Raw genomic sequence first — 22,039 nt, 5'->3', positions numbered from 1 at the left:
GTGCCCGGGCCCGGGGGTGGGCCCCCCCCCGCGGGCCCGCCCCCCGCCCCGGCCCCGCGGGCCCCCCCCCCCGCGGGTGGCGCCGCGGGGGGGTTGGGGGGGCCCCCGGGCGGCGACTCCGTCGAGGGTGCTGCCCTGCGGGCAGATCGCGATAAATGAGCCGCACGCTGTGCGGCTCGAAACCCAGCCGCGCAGCGTGCGGCTCATTTGCCCGCAGGGCAGCACCCTCGACGGAGTCGCCGCCGGAGGCGCGCCAACAGCCTCCGGCGGCGACTCCGTCGAGGGTTGCTGCCCTGCGGGCAGATCGCGACATATGAGCCGCACTCTGTGCGGCTCGAAACCCAGCCGCGCAGCGTGCGGCTCATTTGCCCGCAGGGGCACCCTCGACGGAGTCGCCGCCGGAGGCGCGCCAACAGCCTCCGGCAGCGACTCCGTCGAGGGTGGCTGCCCTGCGGGCAGATCGCGACATATGAGCCGCACAGAGAGCGGCTCGAAACCCAGCCGCGCAGCGTGCGGCTCATCTGCCCGCAGGGCAGCACCCTCGACGGAGTCGCCGCCGGAGGCTGTTGGCGCGCCCCCGGCCGCGGCAGCTTAGTTAAAGCATATATTGCTATCCAGTACATTTCGTCAAAAGATCGTAAACGGCGCCAGCTGCTACCTGGCGGACCGTCCTGACTGCTACCCCAGGACGGCGCCGTGGAAAAAGTCCAAAGGTCAAAAAAATATGGCCGAGGCCGCAAAAACTGAAAAAAACCAAAGCCCAGAACACAAAGATGATAGTTTACACGCGCCTACAGCGTCTTCTCGGTGCCGAGACCAACCTGGTCGGCGACCTTGCGGATAAAGCCGGGGGCGGCGTCGGCGTCGGCGGTGCCGAAGCTGGCATCGCGGGTGCGGCCGGCGGCCGGCGCGTTGGCGGCAGCGCGGGTCTCGACAGAGCCGGCGCCGGGGCCCGCGTAGGTCCCCGACGCGACAGGCTCGTCGTCCGAGTCGAGGATCATGCTGCGGACCTGGTGGTAGCCGGCCGGCCGCTTGACGTCGGCGGGGGCGGGGGTCGAGTCGTCGCGGGTGAGCTCGGCGGCGTCGGCCGAGCCCACGGCGGCGTCGGACGGGCCCGCGTGCTTCTTGTTCTTGTTCTTCTTCTTCTTGTTCTTGGCCGAGCGGGTCGTCTTGGACGGCGTGGACGGCGCGGACTCGGACGAGTCCTCCACGGCGTCGTCGTCGACGTCGACGCGGTCGGCAGCCAGCGGCTGGGCGAGCGCGTCGGGCGCCTGCACGGCCACGGTGTGCTCCGGCGAGGCGCCGGTGTCGAGCGACTCGTCCGCGGTGGTGTTGTAGCTCGTGTTCTGCGCGGTCGCGTACGCCGTCGGCGCCTCGACCTCCTCGAACTCGCTGGCGGCCGGCGCCGTGTAGAGCGAGCCGGCCGTGGTCGGGACCGAGCCGTTCTCGTACGTGTCGTGGAACGCGTCCGAGTCGTCGACCGAGGCCGTGCTGGGCGGAGCGCGGTTGAGCGAGGACGCGCCGGCCGACTGCGGCGGCGCGTTCATGGCCGGCACCGACGCCAGGTTGACGTTGGACGGCGGCGAGTACGAGTCGGGGACGGCCGAGAGGGCGGCCGCGCCGGCGCCGCCGGCGACTCCGCCGGCGACGCCGCCGGCAGCCGCGCTGCCGAGGCCAGACTCGGTCGTCGCGGGCTCGCCGCGGTAGCCGTAGGTGCCCTCGTCCGAGCCCATGCCGGAGCTCGCGCCAAACACGGGCGTGGCCATGTCCTGGTGCGGCGTCTTGGCCGGCGGGCCGGCGATCTCGGGCCACTTCTCGGCCGTCGGCGTCGTCGACGCCGAGTACGCGCCCGAAAAGTCCGTCACGTACTCCTGCTCGTCCGGCAGCTGGTCCAGCTCGGCGTCGCCGACCGACGGCGACGCCGCCGGCTCGGCCGAGACCTGCTGGCTGAGCGGCGAGGCCACGTGGGTGGCCGCGCCGAGGGCGCCGCCGGCGGCGGCGCCGCCGAGGACGGCCGAGGTGCCGGTCGAGCCCAGCGACGAGTCGATCGACGGCGCCTCGTGGACCGGGCTCTCGATGATCCGCATGGGCTCGACCGTGTTGTTCTCGTTCTGGGGCATCGAGAACCGGTCGAGGTCGGCCGTGGCCGCGGCGCCGGTCGGGCGCTCGGTGTCGACGAGGTCGGGCGCCGAGTCGCCGGGCATGTTGACGAACGGCGTGGCCGAGGCCGAGCCGGCGGCCGGCTCGGCCAGGCCGCTGCCGCGCGACGGCGTCTGCGCGGCCGAGCCGCCGCGCGAGCTGCCGCGGCTGGACGGCACGGGCCGGTAGTCGGTCGGGGCCGAGACCTTGGCCGCGGGGCCCGAGCGGAAGTCGGTCGGGGCCGAGGTCGGGCCCAGGGCCTCGGGCTCGGGGCGCGTCCGCACGGCCGACGGCGTCGACAGGTCGGCCGCGTACTCCTTCTTGCGCAGGAGCTGGTCGGCCGTCAGGCCGGCGGCAGCGCCGCCGACGGTGCCGACGGCGGTGGCCGACTTGCGCTTGGTCAGGCGCGAGAAGAAGCCGAAGCGCTTCTTGCCGGGCGACGCGGGCGACTCGGGCGACGCGGGCGCGGGCGACGCGGGCGCGTCGCGGACGGGCGTGGCCGCGCGCTCGGTCGGCGCGGACGTGCCGTAGTAGACGCCGTCGGCCGGGGCCTCGACCTCGGTGGTGGCGACGGTCGGCGCGGCCGCGGCCTCGACCACGGCCGGCGAGTACTCGGAGAAGTCGGCCTCGGTGGCCGGGTTGACGTCGGCGTTGGTGCGCGCGGGCGCGTCGACGGGCGTGCGGTCGAGGACGGGGTCCAGGTTGTCGACCGAGGTGCTGGCCGTGGCCGGCATGGACTCGGGCGTGGGGATGGTCGGGCTGGCGGCCGGCTCGGCCGCGCGCGAGGCGGCAAAGCCGGTGGCGCCGGCCACGCCGCCGAGGCCGGCGATGCGCAGGCCGTTGGTGGTGGAGGGCGTGGCGACGCCGTCCGCGGCGGCCGCGTCGACCGCCGAGACGTGCTCGACCGGCGCCTCGAGCGAGTGCGTCTCGGCCGAGGTCACGCCCGTGACCTCCGAGAGCGACGCGGTCGAGCCCGCCGTCACGGCCGTGCCCGCCGTGGCCGGGGCCACGGACGTGCCCGCCGAGGCCACGCCCGAGCGCCGGCGCTCCTTCTCGTCGGCGCGGGCCAGCTTCTCCTGGCGCTTCTCCTCGCGCCGGCGCTCCTTCTCGGCCTTCTTCTCGGCCTTCTTCTCGGCCTTCTCCTCCTTGCGCGCGCGCTTGGCGTCGACCTTCTCGGCGCGGACGCGCTCCTGCTCGAGCCGGGTGGCCTCGTCCTTCTCGCGGTCGGCGATGGCCTTCTCGGAGATCTCGTCGAGCACGGGCTGGACGTGGCGCTGGGCGATCTGGTCGACCTCCTCCTGGGTCATGAACTTGCCGCCGCCGATGTCGATCTTGCCAAAGTTCTTCATGCGGACCTTGGAGTCGGCCTCGGCGAGCTCGTACGCGGCCGTGGCGTCGAGGTTGCGCAGCGGGTAGCGGTCGTTGAGCTTGGAGTCGATCGACGTCAGCTGGCTCTGGACGTTCTTCTGCGCGAGCGCGACGAGCGTGCGCGAGTCCACGGTCGTGGGCCGGACCGAGCCGGCGGTGCCCGGGCGCGCGGCCGCCGAGCGCATCGTGGCGGACGACGCGGACTGCGCGGTGATGCCGCCGTAGCCGGGGCCGCCGGACGCGGTCTCGTAGTGGTCGCCGCCGTAGGCCGCGGCCAGGCGGGCCTCGGCGTTGCGGCGGGCGTTGGCCTCGAGCGCGGCGAGCTGCTCGCGCGTGACGCCGGGCGCCTGCTGGGTAGCAGCAGCGGGCGCGCGGGACTGGTTGAGCACGTGGACCGAGGCCGACCGGCCGAACTCGGCGCTCTTGTTGTGGGCCGTGGCCGCGTCGGACGCGGCGCGGTAGTTGGCCGTGGCGGGCGCGGCGGCCGGCGGCGCCTTCTTGGCGTAGAGCGCGGACGACGCCGACTGCGACGCCGAGCGCGACGCGCCCGCCGGGGTAGCAGCCGAGCGGGGCGAGGCCTTGAGCGCCGCGGACGCGGACGTGGCCGAGAGGTCGTCCGTGTCGGGCGGCGTCGGCGGGCGGTACGAGCTGCCGAGCTTGGCCGCGGCGGCCGACTTGGAGAGCGACGACGGCTGGCGCGCGGGCGCGGGCGCGCTCTGCGCGCCGGCGGCCGTGTAGCGCCCGGCGTCCTTGTTGAACGTGGCCGCGAGGCCGGCGCGGAGCGCCTCGTCGGGCTTCCAGACCTCGGGCGAGTTGTTGGTCTGGATCGCCAGGTGGGCGGCCTTGGAGCCGTTGGCCGAGACGCCCTCGGGGCGCCACATGAGCGGCGCCTTGTAGCCCTGGGCCAGGTTCGCTGCCTTGTTGGCCGACGACGCGGCGACGCCGACCGACGGTGTGCTCGGGAGGTTGGTCGAGTACACGGGCTTGTGCTGGCGCAGCGTCGGCACCGGCTGCTGGCGCTGGGCGGCCTGGGAGGACATGTTGCTGGGGGTCAGCGGGTTCGGGGGTGGGCGGCGGTGCGCCGCAGGGCGTGCGGCGGGCGCGGCGGCGCGCCGCAGGGCGTGCGGCTGGTCCGTGCGGCGCGCTGAGCCGCACGGGGTGCGGCGCGGCGCTAGCCCTAGCGCCGCGCGCGAAGCGGCTCAGCTGTGCGGCCGCCCCTGCTCAGCCACCTGCGCCGCGCCCCCGCCGATCGTGCGGCTTGCCAGCCACCAACGGCGGTCGGCCGCCGGGCAGCGCCCGCCAGCGGGCCGCGGCGCCAGCCATCGGCCGCGGCAGGGTGTCCGGGCGGCAGGAGTCGGCCAGAGGCAGCAGAGCGGGCCCGGGCGGCACGGGCCTGCGAGAACGCCGGCGAACAGCCACGGCGGCCACGGCGGCCACGGCGGCCACGGCAGCCACGGCGGCCGCGGCAGCACCGGCCAGCCGTCGTCCAGCCAGCCGCGCCGCCGCTGCGCTCCGTCGCCGCCGCCCGCCGCCGCCGCGCCGCACCCGGCCGCCGTCCTCTCGGCCTGTTCTTCTCGCCCGCCCTCGTCGCTTCTCTCCTCTCTCCTCCGCCGTCCGGCCGCTCCGGCGCGCCGCCTCGCGCCCACGCCTCGTCGCTCCTCTCTCACTCACCTTAACTAATTCGTATCACACGGCACACGGTCGTAGTGATTGTTCAGGGATTGGGGAAAACGATAGTAAATTGAGTCGAGACAATGTCGAGATCGTGAGTTTAGAGCATTAATGTAGCATTAATGTCACGATCTGTGACGAAAGGATCTGCCTACACCCGCATCGGTAACTTTTTGACGTCACGCTGATGATGGGTGGATCTTCTTACCTAATTCGCCCACCACGCTATCGTCATGGACCACATGTAAACAACCAGGGCCCGAACAAGGAGCTCGCGCCCAAAACAGCGACAGGCACGGGCGATGGGCCGCTCGCGTGTCGGCCAGATGCGGGCGGTGCGGGCGCGACCCCGCCCGGGTCTGGGCCTGCAGGCGGCTATCAAGCGCTGCGATAACGCTGGCGCAATTGCTGGGCGGGCGTGCAGGGACGCTGTGGCGAGCGCGTGGCGGTCTACGCGGCGGCCGTGGCGCGGCCGGGGCCAATTGCCGGCGTTCGGGCTCGGGGCCCCGCCCGGAGACCGGCCCCGCGCCGCCAGCACGGGCCGCCGTCAGTTGGGCAAGTCTAATGCAGGCCCGGGCCGGACATGGCCGGACGTGCCAGCAATGCATTGCACTAGGGAATGAACGGGATGCGGGTCGGCACCCGCCGGCGGTAGTCCACGTAGGCCTGGCCAAAGAACTCGACCAGGTACCGCTCCTCGTCTGGGGTCAGCGCTGCGGCGGCCGCACTTACACTCGATCCGGGCCGAGAAAAACCGCCAGAGGACGTAGACGAAGCCGACGCACGCGGCCGGGTTCAGCAGCATCACCTGCGTGCCCGCCGCCCACAGGAAGTAGCCCAGGTACGACGGGTGCCGGGTGAGCGCGTAGACGCCAGACGTCACCAGCTCGTGCGCGGGCGCGCGGGTGTTGACCACCATGTGCGAGAAGTTGCCGGCGGCGTGGATCATGGCCATTGTGCGCAGCGCCTGCCCGGCCACGACGAGCACGATGCCGGCCGCCGACACCACCGGGTGCGCCTTGAGCGCGGGCACGATCGCCCACTCGGTGGCCGCCTCGGCCAGCGCGCACGCGTGCGCCAGCGTATACGACGCCCCGTTGCGGATCAGGAACGCTGCCGTCAGCCCTGCGCGCGCCGCACATACACTCGACCGACGCCTTGGACGGATTGTAGCGTGCCGTTACCCAGAACTCGAGAAAGTGGAAGAGCGCGAGCGCCAGGACGTACGCCGGCAGCTGGAAGTACGACCCGGTCGCCGCCATGTAGCCCGTGGCGAGCGCCGCCAGCGTGCCAACGCACCCTAGCGCGGCCGCATGCATCGCGATTGCATCCGCCTCGCTGCCGACGGCCGCGGGCGCCGGCCCGGACGGCGTGTGCGTGGTGCTGCCGGAATCCATGGCGGCGCAGACGGCGCGGCCGCAACTTGAGGCGCCCGGGTCACGTGTGAGCCGCACGCCGTGCGGCGCCGCGCGCGCCCGGAGCTCCGTCTGCGCGGACGGCGCCGGCGCCGCCGGGCGGGCCTCCGGCGCTCGCTGGGTGGGCGCCGGCGCGGGCTACGCGAGCTACGCGAGCCGCACGACGTGCGGCGCGGCCTCGGCTGGCCGCCCGGCTGTGGGCGACACGCGGCCCGCCGGCCGCTGCGGCAGGGGCCCGGGCACGGGCCGATGTCTGCCGCCCGCGCCCGGGCGAGTCGCCGTCGGATGTTGGCGAGCGGCAGGACGCTGTCGAGGCCGCTCGTGCGGGCAGGCCACCGCGGAGCCGCATTCCGTGCGGCGCACAACGGTTACACGAGTGATGCGTCGCCGTGTGTGCGGGCGCAGAGCCCGAGCACAAAAAGCAGTCACGCGTCTCCACAGCTGCGTATCTCCGGCGGCAGACCGCCGAGCACCGACGACAGTGCCCGCCGAGCACGGCGGCAGAGACAGCGAGCACGGCGGCAGGCCAACAACGAGCGCCGGAACAAGCCGTCGCCGGCGACACGTGACTGCGCGTCGCGCGTGTTCGGCTCGTGCGGCTCACTAGCGCAGAGCCCGAGGTGACAGGCGTGACGGCGCCGATCGCGACGATCGCACAACAACGAACACGTGTGGGCGGCTCGGCGGCGGGCGCGGCACAGCGCGACACGGCGCGACCATGGCGCGCGCTCCGCCGCGCGGTGTGAGCCGCACGGCTTGCGGCGCGGCGCGGCGCGCGCATAACCGTTGCGCCGCGCGGTACTTGTGGCCCAAGTGTCCTCCCGCTTGCGCACGGCTGAAGCTACGTTGCCTTTTGGCGGCGGCACCGGGCCTTTCTTCGACGAGCATCCAGCACCAGCCAGTCCTAGCCGTATAAGACACATTGGCTCGCCGGTGTCTGCCCCCGAACCGATCGCCACCCCATTGTTTCATCGCCCCCTCATGGATAACGCGTTCACCAAGGAGGCCGCCGAGGTCGTCAATGAGCTCGGCTCGGACCGCGTCCGCGGTCTGACGGCCGGCCAGGTCATCGAGAGCCGCCGCCAGTGGGGCGCCAACGGTAAGTGCGGGCGCGACGCGCGCTGACGGCAGCCCTGCCCGAGGAGGAGTCCACGCCGCTCTGGGAGCTGATCCTGGAGCAGTTCAAGGACCAGCTGGTGATCATCCTGCTGGTCTCGGCCGTGATCTCGTTCGTGCTCGCGCTGTTTGACGACGGTGACGACCTGACCGCGTTCGTCGACCCGATCGTGATCATGGTGATCCTCGTGCTCAACGCGGTCGTCGGCGTCCGCCAGGAGACGTCCGCCGAGCAGGCCATCGCCGCGCTGTCCGAGTACTCGCCAGCGGAGGCCAAGGTCGTGCGCGACGGCGCGCTGCACCGCGTGCGCGCCGAGGAGCTCGTGCCGGGCGACATCGTCGAGGTCGCTGTCGGCGACCGCGTCCCGGCCGACTGCCGCGTCGTCGAGATCCTGTCCAACAGCTTCCGGGTCGACCAGGCGCTGCTCACGGGCGAGTCCGAGTCGGTCGCCAAGGACGTGGCGCCGGTGGCCGACGCGCGCGCGGTCAAGCAGGACCAGATCAACATGCTGTTCTCGGGCACGACCGTCGTTGTCGGCCACTGCCGCGCGGTCGTGGCGCTGACGGGCTCAGGCACGGCCATCGGCGACATCCACACGTCGATTGTGTCGCAGATCTCGGAGCCGACGCCGCTCAAGCAGAAGCTCGACGACTTTGGCGACATGCTCGCCAAGGTCATCATGGTCATCTGCATCCTGGTCTGGGTCATCAACGTGCGCAACTTCAGCGACCCGGCCCACAAAGGCACCCTCAAGGGCGCCATCTACTACTTCAAGATCGCGGTCGCGCTGGCGGTCGCGGCCATCCCGGAGGGCCTGGCCGTCGTCATCACGACGTGCCTGGCGCTCGGCACCCGCAAGATGGCCCAGAAGAACGCGATCGTGCGCAGCCTGCCGTCGGTCGAGACCCTGGGCAGCACCTCGGTGATCTGCTCGGACAAGACGGGCACGCTGACGACGAACCAGATGTCGGTCCAGCGCGTGGCCTACTTCGCGGCCCCGACTGGGCTGCGCGAGCTCGCGGTCGAGGGCACCAGCTACGCGCCGACGGGCGCCGTCGTCGGGCCGGACGGCCCGATTGCGGCGGCGGCGGCGGCGTCGCCGGCCGTGCGCGAGCTGGCGGCGGTCGCCAGTCTCTGCAACGACTCCCAGATCGAGCGCGACCCGGCCACGGGCGCGTACTCGCACGTCGGCGAGCCGACCGAGGCCGCCCTGCGCGTCCTCGTCGAGAAGCTCGGCCACCCGGCCGCGGCGGCGGACGCCAACGCGGCCTACCAGGCCGACTTTGTCCGCGCGGCCACGTTCGAGTTCTCGCGCGACCGCAAGAGCATGTCCGTGCTCGCCGGCCAGACGCTGTTCGTCAAGGGCGCGCCCGAGTCGGTCCTGGACCGGTGCACGGCCGTGCTGACGGACGGCGGCGTGGCCGAGCTGACGCCGGCGCTCGTCGCGGCCGTCTCGGAGCAGATGGCCGGGTACGCCAAGCAGGGCCTGCGCGTGATCGCGCTGGCCACGCGCGCCGTGACGCCCGCCCTGGCCGGCCTGGCCGAGCGCGCGGCGTCGACCGCGGACTATCTCGCGCTCGAGCAGGACCTGGTCTTTGTCGGTCTCGTCGGCATGCTCGACCCGCCGCGGCCCGAGGTCGCGGCCAGCATCGCCGCGTGCAACCAGGCCGGCATCCGCGTCGTCGTCATCACCGGCGACAACAAGCTGACGGCCGAGACGATCTGCCGCCAGATCGGCATCTTTGGCGCGGACGAGGACCTCACCGGGCTGTCGTTCACCGGCCGCGAGTTCGACGAGCTCTCGCCCGCGGAGCAGCTCAAGGCCGCCCAGACCGCGTCGCTCTTCTCGCGCGCCGAGCCCGCGCACAAGTCGCGGCTCGTCGACCTGCTCCAGGGCGCCGGCGAGACCGTGGCGATGACCGGCGACGGCGTCAACGACGCGCCCGCGCTCAAGAAGGCTGACATCGGCATCGCCATGGGCTCCGGCACGGACGTCGCCAAGCTCGCCGCCGACATGGTCCTCGCCGACGACAACTTCGCGACGATCGAGGCGGCCGTGGTCGAGGGCCGCGCGATCTACAACAACACGCAGCAGTTCATCCGGTACCTGATTTCGTCCAACATCGGCGAGGTCGTCTCGATCTTCCTCACAGTCCTGCTCGGCATGCCCGAGGCGCTGATCCCGGTCCAGCTGCTGTGGGTCAACCTGGTCACGGACGGCCTGCCCGCGACCGCGCTCGGCTTCAACCCGCCGGACCACGACATCATGCGCCGCAAGCCGCGCGGCCGCGACGAGCCCCTCGTCGACGGCTGGCTCTTCTTCCGCTACATGGTCGTCGGCACGTATGTCGGCGCGGCCACCGTGTTCGGCTACGCGTGGTGGTTCATGTTCTACGCCGGCGGCCCGCAGATCTCGTTCGGCCAGCTGTCGCACTTCCACTCGTGCGCGGCCGAGTTCCCCGAGATCGGCTGCGGCATGTTCGCCGACGCCAGCGCCGCGCGCGCGTCGACGGTCTCGCTGTCGATCCTCGTCGTCATCGAGATGTTCAACGCCGTCAACGGCCTGTCGGCGTCGGACTCGCTGCTCACGTTCCCGATCTGGAAGAACATGACGCTCGTCTACGCCATCGCGCTCTCGATGGTCCTGCACTTTGCCATCCTCTACGTGCCGTTCCTGGCCTCGCTCTTCTCGGTCGTCGCGCTCAACCAGGCCGAGTGGATCGCGGTCGTCGCCATCTCGGCGCCGGTCCTGGCCATCGACGAGGTGCTCAAGTTTGTCGAGCGCACGTTCGTCGTCGCCAAGACCAAGGTCAAGACCGCGTGAATACAGTCTAGAATCGTCCATGTGCATTACTCATCTCGTCGTTCGCGCGCGGCTTCCGCGCGCCCGCCGGCTGCGGCTCCTCTGTAGGCCTGCCCACAGGCCTCAGGCGTCGGCGGCAAACAGCGTCGCCATGTTGCGCAAGTAGTCCACGTACGTGAACCGCGGCACCGCCGTCGGGTCGGCCTCGGCGCAGATCTCGTTGCCGAGGTACTGCCCGATGATCTCGACAAACGTGTCGTTCGGGATCCGCATGTGGTCGCCCTCGATCGTGTGGTAGTGCAGCCGGCCCGAGTCGCCGAGCTGCTTCAGGCCGAGCCAGTCCTCGGTGTAGAGCGGGCGCTGCTCGAGCGGCGTCTTGACGTCCGTCATCCGGTCGTACTCGGCCATCCACGTCGACCACTTGGGCACGACCGTCAGGTCCGTCGTGAACAGGACCATCGCGAAGTTCTCAAGCGCGGCCATGTTGGCCGCGTACGTCTCGTTCTTGTCCTCGCGCTCGTTGTTGATGTCGGCCAGGTAATTGGAGTACTCGAGGTACTTGTCGAGCTCCTCGGGCTTGCGGTAGTACTGCGCGACCGTGAGCCGGTTCTGGACGTAGGGCGTGTACGCCTGCGTCAGCAGCAGCGAGTTCTTGCGGCGGCAGACGAGGTCCCGCGGCTTGCACGGCGGGAAGTCGGCCACGCCGTTGTGCGGCGTGCCAAACGTCAGAAACGCGCCGACCTTGGGCGTGTTGCAGCGCTCGATGTAGCCACGCAGCATGACGCCGCCTTGCGAGAAGCCGATGGCGTCGAAGCCCTTGGCGAGCTCGGGGATGGCGGCGAGCTGCTCGCACGCCTGCTCGACCTGGTCGTCGATCCGGCCAAAGAGCGAGGCGTGGGCGTCCTTCTCGGGGTCCTCCTCGAGGTAGACGCTGTGGACAAACGTGCCGGGGAAGGTTTCCTCGATCAGCGCCGCCATGCGGAGCATGCCGTCCGACTGGTAGTTGTCGCCGAGGCCGTGCCAGATGACGACGGGGCGGAGCGGCTTGCCGGCGGCGACGGGCGCGGGCACGACGGCGGCGGCGACGGTGGCGGCGGCGGCCAGGCCGGCGAGGAAGGTGCGCACGAGCATCGTGTGGGGCTGGGGCGTCGCTCGGGATGCGGGGCCTCGCGGTCAGTTCTCGCGCACGCGATCTGAAGACTGGAAAGGCGGGAGGCAGAGCCGAGCAGGTCAGGCTGCGCTGCGAGGGAGGATGGCAATGCTAATCTGACCTGTCAATTTCGTGATATCTGGCGCAGACGAGGACGATAAGCATGTTACCCGGCACGCCGCACGCGGTGCGGCGTTCGAACGCCGCACCACACACCGCCGCCGCCCGGCCGACCTGCAAGAAAGGGCCGTGTGGTCTAGTAGTATGATACTCGCTTCGGGTGCGAGTGGTCCCGGGTTCAATTCCCGGCCCGGCCCCCCTTTCTTCCCTTTTTGCGGGTGCAGCAGCGCACGTGACGCGGCTGTTCCGGCGTGCCAGGCGCGTTGCGCGGTTCGGGGCGGGGCTGCGCCAGGCCGCGGGGCGGCCACGACGCTGCGCCGCCGCCCGGTGCCTCGCCGCGCGGCGTGATGCGACGACGCACGCCTGCGCCGGGCAGGGGCAACGGCCGGCCGCCTGACGCCCTGATCGTCGCGATCGCCCTGATCGCCGTGCAGACGCGGCCACCGGAAAGGAGTCTATTGGTAGCCCGCGTGCGTCTGCATGCAGGTCCAGCCACCGGGCCGGTCTTGTGACTGGCGCCACAGGCGTGTCTCACTCGCCCGCGTAGCAGCTACGGCCCGCCCCGGTCGCACCAGCCACGCGGTCTGGGTCCGCGGCCGTTTGTGAGCCGGTCACCGGCGTCACCGGCGGTCACCGCCCGGTGACCGGCCGCCGCCACCCTGCCCGCGGCTTTGCGGCCACGATCCGTAGGGCCCGGTGCAGCCAATGGGCTGTTGCGGACGGCCGGATGGCGGCCACCGGAAGCCGCCGCGGCAGCTGCGCCAGCCCGGCCGGCACGGACCTGGCCGGCCTGGTCGCGACGGCTCCGGCTGCTCCAGCAGACCGGAGGCGGGCGCTGGCGACCGTGCTCTGGGGCCACAGGCCGTGCTGGCGACCGCCGGACTGCCGCCGGCCTCGCCCGTAGAGCCGGTTCTTCGTCGGCCGGCGTCGGGGCGGCGCCCGAGCGTGCGCCGAGCGAGCCGCATGAGCCGCACGAGCCGCACGCGCCGCACGCGCTTGTGTGGAGGGCTTACCCGGACGCGCAGCGCTCGGCCGCCAAAAGACCAAAAATTTTCGTCGCCCGCTTCCGCACATTCAGCACCCGCGACGGCTCCTCTCCAGGCATTCGTCGTGACAGCATCCGGTGCGACCCCAGACCATCCTGCCCGGACATTGATTCGGCACGCACGGCCTAGCCCAGGCACCGATCGCGCGGATCCGATCGACACCGACCGCTGAAGACACCTCGTCCAGCATGACCACCCACCCCGGTATGACCCAATTGACAGCCGTCGGCGCTCCGTGCGCCGGCCGCAGCCGGGCAGGCGACAGCATGCTAACCTCCGACCAGAACCCAGCGAGCCCGTGGCCTCCGAGGCCGTTCCGGCCGCGTCCACCGCTCCCGACGCCGAGACCGAGGGTAGGCGTCTTCCCCGCGATCCGCTAACAACAGCCGACAGCCTGATGTACAACCTCACGGTCAAGCTGCCGCACGCGCCACACTCGATCAAGATCGTGGTATGTGTCTGCACCGGGCGCGCTGACGCCAGGTTTACTCGCACGAGACGTTCAATGACATCCGGCAATCGATCCTCGAGCTGCCGTCGACGCTGCAGTACACGTGCTTCTCGCTCTGGTTCGACGGCCGCAAGCTCAACGACTTTCTCGAGCTGCAGTCGGTCGAGGGCATCCGCGACCAGGCCACACTTGAGCTCAAGGAGGAGGCCTACACCGAGAAGGACGCGCGCGCCCATGTGCTCAAGCTGCGCGACATCATCGGGCTGCCTTCGGGCAAGGGCGAGGCCATCGCTGGCCTGTCGGCCGGCCTGTCCGCGCTGGCCGAGGTCGAGGCCGAGGCGGCCGAGCACGGCGACGCCACGACGACGCACCCGATGGCCGAGTTTGACCCGGTGGGCGCGGCGGACCTGCGCTCGGTCCTGCCCGGCCCCGGGCCCAAGCAGCCTGCGTGCGTCAAGTCGCTCGGCGTGTCGGCGTGGAACCCCCCGCCCGCGCAGCTGCGGCTGCGCGGCCATCTGCTGTACCTGCAGGTCGTGACGCTCGAGGGCCAGACGTACCACGTCACGGCGCACGTCTCGGGCTTCTACGTGTCCAACTCGACCAGCCAGAAGTTCGACCCGACGCCCAACACCGGCGACCGGGCCGCGGCCGCGCACTCGCTGCTGGTTCTCCTCCAGCAGCTGTCGCCGGCGTTCGGCGAGCGTCTGCTGGCCTGGCAGCACGAGCTCGGCCAGCGTGACCCCCTCACGATCTACTCGCAGACCAACGCCATGCTCTCGGCGCCGTGGCTCGCCCAGCCCAAGACCGAGCTTGTGGCCGACCTGTCGCGGCCGCAGGAGCAGCTGCTCCAGGGCGGCACCGACAACCTCGACACGCTCCGCGACTGGAACGAGGACCTGCAGTCGACGCGTGAGATGCCGCGCACGACCATCCAGGAGCGCATCCTGCGTGAGCGTCTGCTGAACAAGCTCTACTTTGACTTCACCGAGGCTGCCGCCAAGGGCGCCGCGCTGATTGTGCGCGACGAGATCCCGTCGCTCAACCCGAACGAGCCCCGCGACGCTCAGATCTACCTCTACAACGGCATCTTCTTCTCGTACGGTGCCGACGGCATCGGCACGTTCGCGGCCGAGGGCGGCGACGCAGCCGCCCACGCGGCCGTGGCCAAGGACTTGGCCGGCGTGCGCTTCGTCAGCCAGCTCGACGTCAACGGCGTGTGCCCGCTGTGCACCGTCATCGTCGACTACTGCGGCCGCCGCATCGTGGCCCAGTCGCCGGTGCCCGGAATCTTCCGCCAGCGCGAGGACGGCTCGAACCAGATCGTCTACGGAGGCGTCGACGGCCGCGAGGTTGTTGCAGCCGACCCGGCGTTCGAGAAGCTCTTCACTCGCATCGCCGAGAACGCGCACATGAAGAAGCACCCGGTCTGGGACGAGAACGGCAAGCGCGTCGACCTGCTGACGTCGATCGAGACCAAGGGCCTCGAGGGCACCGACGGCCGCAAGTATATCCTCGACCTGTACCGCGTAACGCCTCTGGACATTGAGTTTCTGGAGAAGTACGGCAAGCGCAGCGCAGAGACGGACAAGTACCCGCACGAGATGGCCGTGCTCCGCATCGAGGCCGTGGACCTGTGGTGGCGCGAGAAGACCCGGACGTGGATTGCGGCCGAGCAGGAGCGCATCCGCAAGGCCGGCAAGGAGCCGCGTCTGGTGGACTCGAGCTCGGGCATAGCGCTCGAGAACCCTGTGGAGTCTGAGTCCGAGACCGAGGCCGAGAAGCCTGCCGAGGAGGCCGAGAAGCCTGCTGAGGAGGCCGAGAAGCCCGCTGGGGAGACCGAGACGACCGCTGAGGCGGCTGACAAGCCCGCCGAGACCGGCGAGGCCGGCGAGCCTAAGGTCGAGGAGGCCATCGAGATCTCCGGCTTCCGTTTCGGCCTCAACGTCGACGCGTTCTCCGGCCAGAAGCCCAAGACCGACGATGAGAAGGCGCAGGCAGCTATCGACGAGGCCGAAGTCCGCGAGGTGTCCAAGTACGTCGGCGAGACTCTTGTGTCTAGCTTCGTGGAGGACGTCGACAAGGGCATCGTGTCGGTGCCGCTCGACGGCTCGCAGCTCAGCAAGGTCCTGCACAAGCGCGGCATCAACGTGCGCTACATCGGCCGCATGGCCCAGCTGGCTGCCCAGGACAACAAGCCCAAGCTGGCCGCGCTCAAGCAGCTGCTCGAGCAGGAGATCGTGGCGCGCGCCGCCAAGCACGTTGCGCGCCCGCTGCTCAAGGACCTGCCGCTGACGTTCATGCCGTACGCCGTCAGCCACTTGTTCAACTGTCTGCTGGGCACCAAGGTCAACGCGGCGCCGGTGGTCGAACTGGACAACACGCTCAAGACGCTCTATGCCGACGTCGACTTCTCGTTTGCCCAGCTGACGCCGGCCGAGGTCCAGGCGGCCATCGCCGAGCAGGCCCTGTGCCGCTTCCGGCACACGCTCGCCGGCGACTGGGTCGCCGCGCTGCGGCCAGTCCAGCTCTTCCGCGAGCTGTCGATCAAGCTCGGCCTGCAGTGGAAGCAGCGCGCCTACGACTTCGAGCAGGCGGTCGCGCCGACGGCCAACGGCGTCAACGGCTCGGGCGAGACTCCCGCGTCCAACAAGAACAAGCGCGGCCGTCGGCCGAAGGCCGCGGCCACGCCGGCCAAGGCCGTGCGCGCGCCCGCCGTGTTCTACCCCGAGGACCTGCTGAACATCGTCCCCGTCGTGCGCGACGCGGCCATGAAGAGCCAGCTCGCCGAGGAGGCGCTCGAGGCCGGCCGGATGTCGATCGTGCAGGGCCAGAAGGACATTGGCATGGAGCTGCTGGTCGAGTCGCTCTCGCTGCACGAGCAGATCTACGGCGTGCTCCACCCCGAGGTCGCCCGCGCTTACTCCCAGATGTCGACGATCTACAACGGCATGGACGACAAGGTGGCGGCGCGCGACCTCGGCCGCAAGGCTGTCGTGATCGCCGAGCGCACGCTCGGCATCGACTCGGCCGAGACCATTCTGATGTACCTCAACCTGGCGCTGTACGAGCACGCCAACGACGAGATCGCGACGGCGCTCGCTCTGGCCCGCCACGCGTTCAAGCTGTGGAAGGTTGTGTACGGCCCGAACCACCCCGACTCGATCACGACGATGAACAACACGGCCGTGATGCTGCAGACGGCCAAGCAGTTTGCAGACTCGCGCACGTGGTTCGAGCGCTCGCTCGAGCAGTGCGTGCGCGTGCACGGCGCCGACTCGCTCAACGCGGCCACGCTACACTTCCAGCTGGCGCAGGCGTACGTGCTCACGGGCGACTCTGCGGGCGCGTCCAAGCAGATGAAGACGGCGTACAATCTGTTCAAGGCCGAGCTCGGTCCGGAGGACAAGAGCACCAAGGAGGCCGAGTCGTGGCTCGAGCAGCTGACGGCTTCAGCTGTGAACCAGGCCCGCCTGGCGGCGGCGGCGAGCAGGGCCGAACGGGCCGACCCTGCGGCGGCGGCGGCTGCTGCGGCGGCGGCTGCTGCTGCGGCGACAACGGCGGCGGCGGCGGCACGTTCGAACCGCGCCAAGCCCGTTGGCGGCATGAAGCCGGTCGGCGGCGTGCAGTCCGTGCACCAGGGCAGCAAGTCGTCGCGGATCCTGCCGTCGGCGATCAACACAAAGTCCATCGAGGAGCTCGTCAAGTACATTGGCGGCAACTAATGGCATCAGGCAAGAGCGTCGGCCAGAGCCGATCTGTACATATCTACGCTGCCTGAGTACATAGTATGTAAATACAGTCTCCATTTCACCAAGAACGGACTGGGGACGACGCGACGCGTCGCGGCAGCCCAGACGGGACGCGCGGCTGGCAGGGGCCGGGGAGATCGGACTCGGCCGAGGCGGCGGGCGGTGGGCGGCAGGCGAACCGGGCTTGGCTGCGGAGTACGTGCATCCAAGGAGATGGGCGCGGTGTGACCTGCAGAGCCTGTAACCCGGTGAACCTTGCAACCCGGTACCACCGGCAGCGCGTGTAACCTGCTACCCGCAGCGACGCGTAAGCAGTCGTGACCCGCCGACGAGCGGTGACCGGCTGTGACCGGCGGCCCCCCACGGCGTGACCCGGCCCGCGGCCGAGAACACCGACCCGAACATGGGGCCGAACAGACCCGGCGCGCGCGGGTACGACCTCGACGCGCGGGATAGCCGAGGGCGGCGCGCCACACCCCGCGCGGTCCGCGCGTTCAGGGGCCGCGAGATTGCGATGCCCCGGCAGCCGCACGTGTGCGTGAGGCCAAGCCGGGTGTCGCGGCCTGTAACACGGCGGCGGTCACGGCACGCCCCTGGCGCAGATTACAGGACCCCTGGTGTTCGGCGATGGCGGACCATCGTCTGTCCGTACGAACAGGCGCCGCAGACGGCTGCGGGCGCGGGCATCTCGCTAGCAGTCTTGGGCCCCTTTTCGCGTGGCGGCCACGCCGCGACCACGCCGGCCGGCCGCCGGCCGTTGGATCGATCGGAACGGCGCGCGGCGGCCGCACGCGGTGGCGGCGCGGTGCGGCGGGCCCTGCGGCTCGCGCGGCGCAGCGTGGCGCGGGGCGCGGCGTGCGGCGCGGCACAGCGCGGCGCGTCGCTGCTCCGCGGCGCGGTGGCGGCCGTCACTGCGCCGGCTGGACCCGCCGTGACCAGGCGTGCGCGTGGCCTGTCCGTGCCTGTGACCAGCGCCAGCGGACCGTGTCCGCGTGCTGTGACCGGTTCCCCGCCCCTGGTACCCACTTGTTACCCTGGCATGTGCGTCTAAAAATAAATTTGGCAGTTTAAGGTACCGGCGCACGAATTGGCGGTATACGCTTACGCTAGGTACCGTGGACACAACCCAAAATACTAAACGCCCACGCCCTGGGAATGAAAAATTCCAAGGCCAGAATCGAGCACTCTGCCGACATCGACCCCAGCGCCCACAAAGGGCAGGCGACCTCTTGCAGCGTCCGCAATTCAGGCAGTCCATCTTGCTGTGAGTATCCGTCGCCCGGCCGCGCGTCGCGCCCTTGCCCCCCGCCCCGGCCCCTCGCAGACCCGCTGACGAGGCGCAGGCACGACCCCAGACCCGGTCCCGTCCGAGCCCGGACGTCCACGACAGCACGCACGGCGGCCTGACCGTGCGGGCAGATCAGGCCGGCCAGCGGAACCAGGCGCGCGAGCGCGCATCCCCGCGGACGGCCCGGCTGATGACGGCAAAGACCTTGCCCGGAGTGGCAACCAAACAGTACGGCCGGCGGCGGCCGGCGCCGCGCGTGCGCGGTGCGGTTGAGCACCGCGGCCGACTGGACGAGCGCGCGCTGGTCGTGCGCGCGGACTCGGCTGCAGAGACGCGGACGAGCTCGCACACGACCGAGACCACAGAGACCCCAGAGCCCGCGGAAACGGCCTCGACAGCCACAGAACGCTCGGCTTCGACGGACACGACAGCGACTCGGGCCTCGTCGACGCTGGCCCGGACGGCGGCCGCGTCGACGTCGCATACGGCGTCCAGCTCACATCCGGTGGCGACGTCGCACGCCCTTACAAGCACCCGTTCGACAGTTTCAACGACCGCCTCGGCCACCCACTCCTCACATACGACCACACACCACAGCACGTTTGCGAGCTCGGTCAAGAGCTCACTGACAAGTTCCTTTGTCGCCTCGCACTCAACATCCGCGTCCAGCGCGAGTTCGTCCGACTCGTTCACCTCGTCGCTCTTGTCGTCTACAATAGCGCCCACGACCTCGACAGCGTCCGTGGCACCCTCAGCCTCGGCCCAGCCCGGCGCCGGCAGCGGCGGCGGCCAGAGTGGCAGCGGCGGCGGCGACAGCGCAAACGGCGGAAACGGCGCCGGCAGCCCCGGCCCGCAAAGTCACACGGCGACTATCATCGGATCTGTCGTCGGCTCGGTCGGCGGCCTGGCGCTGCTGCTCGTCGTCTTTTTCATGCTCACCCGGCGGCGCCGGCGCCGGCTGCGCGGCGACAGCCGGCCCGGTTTTGTGCGCGCGTCCAGCGGGCCGTACGGAACGCCGCCGTCGTCGGCGTCGGTCCCGCCAGCCACGCCCGAGATGGTCGAGGTGCCGATCCACTACCGGCCTCAGCCGCAGCGGGCGCGGCGGATGCCGTCGTTTGCAACGGCGTCGCACGCGTCCACGGTCGACAGCGGCGGCTCGAGCCTCTTTGGCATGATGTTTGGCCGCGGCCGGTCGTCGCAGCTAGACTTGCAGGGGCCGACGTCGCCGACGTCGATCGACAGCGCCGGCAACAGCTTTGTCAAGATCTCGGGCCGCAAACTCGAGCGCTGGCAGGACCCGGAACAGGCCTCGATCCACTCGCTCTCCGGCCGGGTGTATCCGGTCGGCGAGGACGGGTTTGCGCCGGCGCCGGCGCCGGCGCCAGCGCGACCGTCGACGGACTCGGATGACATCGTGCCGAGCCGGAGATCGTCGATCGGGTCGAGCCCCTTCCACTACGTCATCAACCCGCGGGAGCCGCCGCGGACGGGCTGAGCCGCACGCCGTGCGGCACGGCGTGGCTGTGCGCTGGGCGCCACGCGGCGCACGCCAGCCGCACGCCGTGCGGCGCACACCTCACGCGCTACGCCTCAGCCGCACGCCGTGCGGCGCACACCTCGCGCTACGCCTCAGCCGCACATCGTGCGGCGCACCAGCGCCCCCCGCCGCGGCGGCCACGCCGCTCTGCATCCTGGCTTTTGTACTCGACCGCTCTGTAATTTTGGGACACACCTTCGTTTCGCATGTCACTCGTTTGGTGCCGCAGTCGGGCCTGACTGCGGCCATTTTGTACATTAAGCCTCTGGCGAATCGAACGTCACTCGACCACAGCGCCCAGCCGGAGCACGGTCCAGAACGCCGCGCGGCGGCCGTCGACGTCGTCGTCGGCGGTCGCCCGCGGCTGCTCGCGTCGCGTGGCCGTCTTGGCCGCCCGCTCCGGCGTCTGTATGTCGCCCTCGGCCGCCAGCTCCGGCAGCTCGGCCGGCCGGTCGTGCTCGACCGACACAAAGATCGGGATCTCGACGGCGTTGCCGGCGCCGGGCGCCGGCACGACTTCCATCACGACGCTGGTCCAGTTGCGGCCGCGGTCAAACACGCCGCCGGCGGTCGCGCCGGCGGCCAGGCTCGGATGCACCTGCAGCGCGGCCAGCTTGGCCTTCATGACGCCAATCATGCCGACGTCCCAGTCCTCGATCGCGTCGGTCTCGTAGCCGCCGATGTCGAACGCCGGCGCGAGCAGCGTGACCTTGTGGCCGCCGGCGTTGGTGCCGGCCGCCGGCGTCGTTGTTGCCGTCGCCAACGACACGCGCATGCGCTCGTACAGCGGGTTGACCAGCGTCAGCACGTAGTGGTACGTGCGCTGAGGCCGCAGCCGTGTCGACGGCTGTGCGTCGGCCAGCGGCCGCGCCGACGAGAACATGGTCGGCGCCGGCGCCGGCGGCTCGGCCGAGGCAAACGCCTGCGGGTTGGTGATCGCGTTGAGCGACGTGACGTGCACCGTCGGCAGATAGTTGCGCGACAGCAGACAGATCTTGAGCGCCGCCGTGACCGTCCCCAGCGACGGCGCGGCGGCCTTGCGCGACCGCGCCGTGTCTGGTCGCACCAATATGTGTCGGCAGGCCCGGCACCGGCGGGCCAGCCGCGACCGCAGCCGCTGTGGCACCGGCAGCAGGTCGGCGGTGGTCGTGGGCGCTGCGTAGTGCTGCGCGTCGAGCTGGGCGCGTGTCAGCGGCGCCTCAGCTTTGGCCGCAGCCAGATCGGCCTCCTCGTCCAGCGGCACGACCAGCGCGGCCAGGTCCTGGGCCGCCAGCTGCAGCGCCTTGGCCGCTGGCACCTGCCCGTACAGGTGCGCTGTGCGTGGCGAGACCGGCGTGGGCTCGCGGCGGCCGGGAAGCAGCCGGCTGGTGTCGCGGCGTCGCGGCAGATACTTGCTCTGCGGCGACGACGGCGCCGAGCGGACGCCCTCGGCGGCCCGGGCGGCTGCAGCCTCGGCCTCGGCCGCGGCCGCAGCCCGGTAGAACTGGCCGAGGGCGTCCACGCGCGCAGCAGCACCTGCGTGCGCGTATTTTTCGCGAAACTGGCTGAACAGCGACGTCTGCTTTGTGAACACCAGCCCTGGCACGGACCGCGAGTCCCACAGGCAGTGGGCGCACTGCACATACACCTCGCCAGCGTGCGCTCCGTCACCAGCCAGGATCAGCAGGTTGGCCGCGCAGACCGGGCACTGGAAGCAGTTGCGTGTGCATCTGGCGTCAGCTCGTCCGCGGCCTCACTCACGTCTGGTAATCGCGGTCCGGCCGGCGCCAGCCGACCGCAGCCAGCTGCTGCTGGCGCTGGCTGTGAGCCTCGTCAAACTCGGACATGTACACGTGCAAGCACGACGGGCAGTAGACCTGGACGATCTCGTCGTAGACGCAGCGCGGACAGCGGATCGCGCGGCAGTCCTCGCAAAAGTAGAGGCTGTTGAGAGCATGCAGGGCGCCGGCGTCCATCAGCGTGCGGGGGAGCTCGAGGCCGTCGGCCTCGGCGCGCTCGCCGTCGGGCGGCTCGGCGCAGGGGCAGTGCACGCGGACGTCGGGGAGGGCCATGGGGACGGGGAGAGGAGCGGGCGCGTTTGGGCGCGCGAGCCGCACTGCGCGCGGCGCACCGGGTAAGTACCCCTGAGGCACCCCCGGTGCGGCGGGCGCAGCCGCGACGCGCTGGGCGCGCAGTCGGGCCGCAG

The 22,039-nt window shown here is 71.0% G+C and overlaps 8 protein-coding genes and 1 non-coding gene across 9 annotated transcripts; 4 read left to right on the top strand and 5 right to left on the bottom strand.

The window, feature by feature from the left end:
- Window positions 1–791: 791 nt before the first annotated feature.
- V1510DRAFT_404909 (uncharacterized protein) lies at window positions 792–4,547 on the bottom strand (the record flags this gene model as incomplete). The annotated part of the gene is made up of 1 exon (XM_066932294.1): window positions 792–4,547. The coding sequence occupies one exon, from the start codon at window positions 4,545–4,547 to the stop codon at window positions 792–794; it is 3,756 nt and encodes a 1,251-aa protein (XP_066786992.1).
- A 1,151-nt stretch (window positions 4,548–5,698) lies between these two features.
- Window positions 5,699–6,566, bottom strand: V1510DRAFT_422612 (Isoprenylcysteine carboxyl methyltransferase family-domain-containing protein). The gene is made up of 3 exons (XM_066934822.1): window positions 6,323–6,566; window positions 5,911–6,291; window positions 5,699–5,879 (listed from the first exon to the last, which is right to left on the bottom strand). Exons 1-3 carry the CDS (start codon window positions 6,495–6,497, stop codon window positions 5,791–5,793), a joined length of 645 nt encoding a protein of 214 aa, XP_066786991.1. The 5' UTR covers window positions 6,498–6,566; the 3' UTR covers window positions 5,699–5,790.
- A 908-nt stretch (window positions 6,567–7,474) lies between these two features.
- Window positions 7,475–10,585, top strand: V1510DRAFT_249886 (uncharacterized protein). Its single transcript, XM_066930578.1, has 2 exons — window positions 7,475–7,692; window positions 7,725–10,585. The coding sequence occupies exons 1-2, from the start codon at window positions 7,575–7,577 to the stop codon at window positions 10,532–10,534; spliced, it is 2,928 nt and encodes a 975-aa protein (XP_066786990.1). The 5' UTR covers window positions 7,475–7,574; the 3' UTR covers window positions 10,535–10,585.
- Window positions 10,538–11,827, bottom strand: V1510DRAFT_422607 (Alpha/Beta hydrolase protein). The gene has a single exon (XM_066934821.1). The coding sequence runs from the start codon at window positions 11,642–11,644 to the stop codon at window positions 10,637–10,639; it is 1,008 nt and encodes a 335-aa protein (XP_066786989.1). The 5' UTR covers window positions 11,645–11,827; the 3' UTR covers window positions 10,538–10,636.
- Window positions 11,828–11,908: 81 nt separating this feature from the next.
- On the top strand, window positions 11,909–11,980 carry V1510DRAFT_t246. Its single transcript has one exon. It is a non-coding gene; the product is annotated as a tRNA-Pro (tRNA).
- Window positions 11,981–12,864: 884 nt separating this feature from the next.
- Window positions 12,865–17,172, top strand: V1510DRAFT_431985 (clustered mitochondria-domain-containing protein). The gene is made up of 4 exons (XM_066935461.1): window positions 12,865–13,033; window positions 13,114–13,182; window positions 13,216–13,280; window positions 13,313–17,172. The coding sequence occupies exons 1-4, from the start codon at window positions 13,018–13,020 to the stop codon at window positions 17,000–17,002; spliced, it is 3,840 nt and encodes a 1,279-aa protein (XP_066786988.1). The 5' UTR covers window positions 12,865–13,017; the 3' UTR covers window positions 17,003–17,172.
- Window positions 17,173–18,070: 898 nt separating this feature from the next.
- Window positions 18,071–19,089, bottom strand: V1510DRAFT_422602 (uncharacterized protein). The gene is made up of 2 exons (XM_066934820.1): window positions 18,140–19,089; window positions 18,071–18,101 (listed from the first exon to the last, which is right to left on the bottom strand). The coding sequence occupies exons 1-2, from the start codon at window positions 18,799–18,801 to the stop codon at window positions 18,077–18,079; spliced, it is 687 nt and encodes a 228-aa protein (XP_066786987.1). The 5' UTR covers window positions 18,802–19,089; the 3' UTR covers window positions 18,071–18,076.
- On the top strand, window positions 19,090–19,874 carry V1510DRAFT_422601 (uncharacterized protein). Its single transcript, XM_066934819.1, has one exon. The coding sequence runs from the start codon at window positions 19,249–19,251 to the stop codon at window positions 19,810–19,812; it is 564 nt and encodes a 187-aa protein (XP_066786986.1). The 5' UTR covers window positions 19,090–19,248; the 3' UTR covers window positions 19,813–19,874.
- On the bottom strand, window positions 19,868–21,905 carry V1510DRAFT_449493 (dynactin p62 family-domain-containing protein; the record flags this gene model as incomplete). The annotated part of the gene is made up of 2 exons (XM_066935795.1): window positions 19,868–21,563; window positions 21,595–21,905. 2 exons carry the CDS (start codon window positions 21,903–21,905, stop codon window positions 20,135–20,137), a joined length of 1,740 nt encoding a protein of 579 aa, XP_066786985.1. The 3' UTR covers window positions 19,868–20,134.
- Between the last annotated feature and the right edge of the window lie 134 nt (window positions 21,906–22,039).

This window comes from Dipodascopsis tothii (assembly GCF_038497935.1).
Source record: "Dipodascopsis tothii strain CBS 759.85 unplaced genomic scaffold V1510scaffold_37, whole genome shotgun sequence".
Taxonomy (NCBI): domain Eukaryota; kingdom Fungi; phylum Ascomycota; class Lipomycetes; order Lipomycetales; family Lipomycetaceae; genus Neoaidaea; species Neoaidaea tothii.
This window is presented reverse-complemented; position numbering and strand designations above follow the sequence as displayed.